The following is a 6343-nucleotide window of genomic DNA, read 5'->3' as shown; positions in this document are numbered from 1 at the left end:
TCTGCGCAATCTGCTGCTAAGTAAACTGGTGCTATTTGCCATAAGGTTTGATTTCAAACAGGTCCAAATACTCCAACAAAGAGCAGCGACTTGTTCCACCTGCAATTCCTCAAACGACTGAGGCAGGTTTGAACATTAGAGCATTATTTGAGTTGAATTTCATGTAGAGTGATTTTTTACGGTGAATACTAACTGTTGTTCCTGGTTCATCATGTATGTCAGAAATGTCACATATAGTAGATCAATGCAATGTCTGACGTGTGCCATGTCCAAAAAGTGTGCGACAAGAACAGTTCAACAACAATAAAATGCCATGCTTCATAAATTTCAATGTACACTTCAGAGTTTTGAAATAGTATATTCAATTACAAGTAATATATGCAACACTACTCCCAAATTGTCTGGGTACCCTAATGGCAAAACTGAACAAATCAATCAGAAGAGTCATTTTCTTCAATTTTGGCACCACGGTGTGCTCTTCTTACTGCCATTACCCAGTTCATTCTTCCCCTCCTCCTTTTACTTGTTGCCTTAGTGGAACTAGAATGTCCAGAATAATATTTAGTTTGAACAGCAACAGCTCTTTCATCTCCATCTTTACTTCCGAGCTTGTAACAAAACCTCTTTGATAGCTGGTTTGCTCCACAAAGTTTGCCAAAATAGTAAAGGGGGTCAGTATAACAAGATGATGCAGACACTATTCCTTTCATGCTGGTTGGCTGGACAAGCTCAATGAACTCCTTTATCTCTGCAAAGCAAGAATGATCAGAGTATGGAACTGAATATATGTATTGATGAAACCTTCCCACAACACTTCCATTTAGCTTATCAGTCCAGGTCCCATCTTTCTCACTCAATTTTCCCTTTTTAAGATGAGTTGAAAATGAATAAAAAAGATTATCATCTCCTTTAGTAGGTTTCACCACCCATGGAAGACCAGATGGCATTATCCCTATTGTTGGTCGCATTGTATTTAACCCCTCCAGAGTCTCAATGCTAAAACTGTAGCGAGGAACAGCTCGCACTCTAGTAAGAGAAGTTTTAGTGGTGAATATGTCATGGAATCCAAGAAGATGCATTGTTTCCAAGCGTTCTGGCCAAACCCAAATCTTTAATGATGAAAACAGGAAAAATTAGAGCAAAGAAAAAAGGAAATTACAAAGGAGAAATAACTGCAAGGAAACATTGACCTCCAGGTAACTACGACACCCATGTAAAAGGAAAAGAAGATGAGATTTCTTAAAATCAGTACAGCATTTAAGACTAAGCTTGTTGAATATGGTGATATTAGGTTTTACCCTTAAAAAAAACCATTTTCATAATCCACAGGTGAGAAGCTTATATTTTCAGATAAACTGGGACATTGCCATACCTTAATTTTAAGAGCCTGTGAAATGTGAAGTAAAAGATCTTCTTTTCCCAAAGTGTCAATGCCAATGATGATGTCATGATCTGGATGGGACGCAATAATATCAACAACCTGTTGTCAGCCAGAATTAAACCGGTAAGAGCACTCTCATAAAGGAACACATTGATAAACCTGAAATGCATTACAATCATACGTCCGGCTTTGACATCTTTCATTGTCAATATCATCGATTCTGTTTCTCCAAGTAAGAATGTATCAGCTATGATTTGTCTCCCCTATTTGAATATACTTCCTAAACGCAATGTGAGCCATTTTCCTGTTGATAGAACCATTTTGGCTTTCCTTCTTCAGATTTCATCTCCAGTGTCACAACATACACTTTCAGTCATATATTTATCACCTTCAAACAACATGATGCCAAAGCTAAAACCTATGAAGAACACCTAACATTTATTTTCGCTGCTTCACTCTGTTATCATTACATTTGCTAATCTCCTTGTTTTAAAAGATATATTTATTTTAGTTTCTTCTTAGATACCAAAAGCAAATCATACTATAGGCTACAGCCTCTTCAATTCTCCTTCAAAATTGAAATTTTACTATTTCAAGTTCTCAAGAAAATGAATCTCTGCATTTTGATCCTTATTTTAATGAATCTATATTTCAACCGCCTCACTTTGTCATCATCCTCTCCCCATCCAACCCCGCCCCCACCTCCACTTCATATACACAGATGCAGAGGAAGACCCTGCATGTTGATATGGGGTGAGCAACAACCAAATTTTGGTTCTGAAGAATCACCCAATGAACAGTTTGTTTTCCAAGAATTAATCCTTCAAATGATTTATTGGATTCCAAGACACCCATAATATTAAAGCAACATTTTCTTAAGCATCTCAAGAGTCAAAGCAACATGGCATAAGCCATGCATAGTTCTCTACAATTCCCCCATAATATTAAATAGGAGTGCTTAAGATATTGGTCATATTAGCATAAGCTGCACAGGAGCTCACAACCAGAACCATATTGAACTAGTTCAATTCATATAGAGCAGACCAAAGAAATGGTCATTGCTTGTTCACTTGCAGCCAATCATGCCCATAAACTATAATAAATAATTAAGAAATTATATAACTACACCTGCTTGGCAGCCACTTCTCTAGGTGGAAAATCAAATGAAGGGTTGCAGTATGTGTTGTCCAAGTAAAGGATGTCGACATTATCATCCTCCAGAGCATTGAGGAGCATGGTTCTCCCTATCTTCGTCTGCTTACTCTCTGCTTCCCAGCGAAAATCACCGGTGTAGAGTATGCAACCGAAATCTCCCCGAAATAGGAACATAACTGCACCTATTGGATACAAAACTATCAACAACCAGCCCCTCTACTAGAACGTACTTCCCAATTAATATATGGGTAATTCAATTCAGCCAGACCCAATACCAAATACCAAATGGGCAAACAGAAATTAGCTAATCAAATTACCAGGACAGTGATGAGCATCGATGGCCATGACTTGTAAGACAGCCTGGGATCCAGATGAAGGAGAAACAAGAGAAATGGAATGCCAAACGCCGATATCCATGACGCGAAGAAGGGAGAAGTCGAAGTCTGAGAACTTGGAAGGAAAAAGCTCAGAGGTGAGCCTCGAGCAGAAGAGAGGACCCCTTGCCCATCTAGAGGTCAAGCCTTGGGTGTGGTCCGCGTGCAGGTGCGTCAGGAAGTAGACCTGGCTTCCCTCCGTCCATCGGTCCACTGACACTAGGCCTTTCTCCATCTTCTAAAACAGGATGGCGTGGCTTTTGGTTTAATATTAAGGGGGCTTTGGATTTGGGGTTTTTCTTTTATAATTCTCAATTCTCAACTGCAGATGGAGTCGGGGAGGTTTGTGATTCTGATTGTGTTTTGTTTTGGCGGGGAATTTTGTTTGAATTTGAGGAAATTCCATTTTGCTATTTCTTGTTGGATGATTTGTACTGTCGTCAATATCACCGGCACATAGGGCAGTCGGGCGGGCATTGCCAGAACGGATGGAGGCAGTTTTAACTAGGAAACTTTACTTTTTAGTTGTATGTTTAGTTTTTTTTTTTTTTTAAATATTTTTAAATGTTTAAATAATTTATTAATTAATAATTTTATTAATTTTAACAATTAAATAATTTATTTTTTAATTTTTAAAATATAAAAAATTCATGAGTTGATATTTCAAATTTGTAAAATTATCTTCTAATTAATCTTTAGAATATGGACACTACAAATTTAAATTTTTTCACATTTTTACACTTTAATCCAAATTCTTTTTTCTTAACATAATATTTTAAATTTTAAAAATATTTTATAATTTTATTCGATTTTGAATTCCAAACACGTGAGTGTGTATTTTTTATGACATAGCATATTTCATATTTTCTTTGAAATAATTTTCGATATAACCTACAAAATATATAAGATGTCATCTCCTATACCAAGTAATTATTGGTTAATGTTAATTAAGATCATAAAAATTCCTAATTTCAGTAAAAATCCTGAAGGGAAAGTTCTACTCATATTTCTACATCACAAAGAGAACTAAAACTCAGTTTCATTGTGCAGGATTTTTAAATCATTTGTGACAGTGGTGGTAGTGAAAGAGGAGAGATGGAGAAGACATGTTGTCTTTTTTCATACCAAAACTAATAAAGTGATATATTGTTAGTTTAAATATTTAAAATTTATAATTATTTGACTTATTTAACAATAAATGACAATTAGTGTAACATATTAAGGATTGCATGATTTAGTTTAAACTCACCACGTAATTTTATTTATTGATTAAAATTGAGTCTTTTTCATTCTTAAAGCAATTGAGAAATTAAATCCAATAGATATATTTTTTGAGTTGTTTGTTGACTAGAGTTAATGTTAATTAGCGATGTTTCATTATTAATTTTAATTTACATCTAAGGAGAAATTGACTATGAAAAGCGTTTATTATAACTACGATCAATTTATTGAATTGAATAAAAATATTTTTATTTCTATGATTAATTCTCAAAACTAAGATAAATCATAATTTTTAACTAAAATTTATTTATATTAATTTAATTTTTTCTTGATTATTACTTTTATTTATTGTACTTTAATTGAATCTTTATTAAACTGTTTTTACTTTTTTATTTGTTTTCTTAATAATAGATTTTTAGTATTAATTTTTTATAGATTCGATCGTATTCAGCCTATACATAATTTATATTTTTTATATTTAAATAAATTATTTATTGTGATTTTAACACCCACGAAAAACCATCTAAGTAGCGAAAAATCTCATATTCTAATATTTCAATCTCCAATTCTATTTTTTTTAAAAAAAAAACATTATAATTTTATAGGTTTATGGACAAATGGCTGAAGTAAAATACATATTAGTTAATTAATTAACAAAGCTTAAGTTAATGATGTTAAAGTATCTTTAAATTTATAAAAAAAAAAATTTAAGAGTTGATTATTCCTTAACTAGGAATTGTGGGTATCAACACTTAGAATTTAAATCTAGGAGACGAATATGTCTTTTTAACTATTATCAGATTAGATTTTAAGATATATTTATTAATTGAATGAAATTAATTAAAATAGAAACATTTACTATATAATTTATGTGGGATAAAAAAATTCATTATTTAAGTTTTTAATTTTAAAAAATATATAAAAATATTTTTAAAATAATAAAAAATTTATTAATTATTATTTTCATTAATTTTAATTATTAAATAAAAAATATAAAATACTATTGACATAAAATTACTAATTAGCATATATTTTTATAAAACTGATGGATTTAAATTTTTTTATATTAGAAAAATTAATTAGTCAAAAATTAATTAATATAAATAATTAATTAATAATTTTTTTTAAATATTAAAAATGCTTTAATGTGTTTTGAAAAACTGAAATTTTAAATAATAAATTTATTACATGGACTATAGATGTTAATCAGAACAGTAGAAACGACAAAGTATGATAAATCGTTAAGCAAACAGTTAAATGCAATTTGATTTTATTTCATCTTCATGGGTCTTGTGATTAATCCAACACAGGAGAGAAAACAGATCGTCACATCTGTTCATATGCAATCCACGTAAACATAGCCTTTTTACCCAAAAATTTTTATATTTTACACGGTTCACAAAAATTTTGCATATCATTAAATAATAATTTTAATAATTGTTAGATTTTTTTATAAACATTTATATATCATATGATATAAATTATTAATTAATATATGATCGAATATATACTTACACTGTATGTATTAATTGAGATTTACTCATTGAATATAAAAGCTAAAATTATAATTTATTAAATATTTGAAATTATAAAAATTATAATAAATAAATATAAATTAATGATTTATTGAAAAAAATAAAAAAAAATAAATTATATTGTATTTTAAATTTTATTAAATGTACCCTTTCAATTTTATAAATTAACAAAGTTAGAGAAAAAAATTAATTTTATCAATGAAAATTTAGAATACACTTAAAACAATTGAAAGTATGGCCAGAAAATCTTTTAATTAATTTTCATTTGTTTAGATAAATTATTAATGATATGATTAATTTGTATTTAATTATTATAATTTTTATAAGTTTAATAGTTAATAGGTTATAAATTTTTTTCAAATGTTTAGTAAATCAAACTTAAATAATATGAGAGCGTCATTAATATATCTTATGCTAAACCATATTAGTACTAAAGTATTGCATTTTCTTGTAATATTTTTTTGAAATAAAAATTGAAAATTGAAAAATAAAATCTAAAACCTCTCAAATTTACTTAAATACACTTGTTATTAGACTAAACCTGTGAATAAAAAACATAATAATAATAATTGATAGGTGCAGTAGTAAAATTTAAAAATTGCGATTCAATATTTAAAAAAAAATATTATTGGAGACATCTATTTAACTCCGAAAACATTAATTTTTGTGAATTGTAA

At 29.5% G+C, this 6343-nt stretch overlaps 1 protein-coding gene across 2 annotated transcripts; it reads right to left on the bottom strand.

Moving 5' to 3' along the window:
- Window positions 1–293: 293 nt before the first annotated feature.
- Window positions 294–3391, bottom strand: LOC110629549 (5' exonuclease Apollo). Of its 2 annotated transcripts, none has more exons than XM_021776569.2 (4): window positions 2854–3391; window positions 2510–2718; window positions 1373–1480; window positions 294–1109 (listed from the first exon to the last, which is right to left on the bottom strand). In XM_021776569.2, the coding sequence occupies exons 1-4, from the start codon at window positions 3143–3145 to the stop codon at window positions 432–434; spliced, it is 1287 nt and encodes a 428-aa protein (XP_021632261.1). In that variant the 5' UTR covers window positions 3146–3391; the 3' UTR covers window positions 294–431. The 2 variants fall into 2 exon arrangements, with proteins under 2 accessions (XP_021632261.1, XP_021632262.1); XM_021776570.2 differs by having other exon boundaries at window positions 2510–2712.
- Window positions 3392–6343: the final 2952 nt, after the last annotated feature.

The sequence above is a fragment of the Manihot esculenta genome, chromosome 13, assembly GCF_001659605.2.
Source record: "Manihot esculenta cultivar AM560-2 chromosome 13, M.esculenta_v8, whole genome shotgun sequence".
In the NCBI taxonomy this organism is placed as follows: Eukaryota; Viridiplantae; Streptophyta; class Magnoliopsida; order Malpighiales; family Euphorbiaceae; genus Manihot; species Manihot esculenta.
Note: the sequence above shows the minus strand (reverse complement) of the source record. Positions and strands in the feature narration are given on the sequence as shown.

What these genes read in the sequence shown, in the direction of transcription:
- LOC110629549 (XM_021776569.2), bottom strand. Translation starts at nt 3,145, where the DNA reads ATGGAGAAAGGCCTAGTGTCAGTGGACCGATGGACGGAGGGAAGCCAG. An exon ending in GAGAAGTGGCTGCCAAGCAG is followed by an intron (nt 1,481 to 2,509) that starts GTGTAGTTATAT and finishes GGCTGACAACAG; the next exon opens with GTTGTTGATATTATTGCGTC. An exon ending in CACAGGCTCTTAAAATTAAG is followed by an intron (nt 1,110 to 1,372) that starts GTATGGCAATGT and finishes TCATCATTAAAG; the next exon opens with ATTTGGGTTTGGCCAGAACG.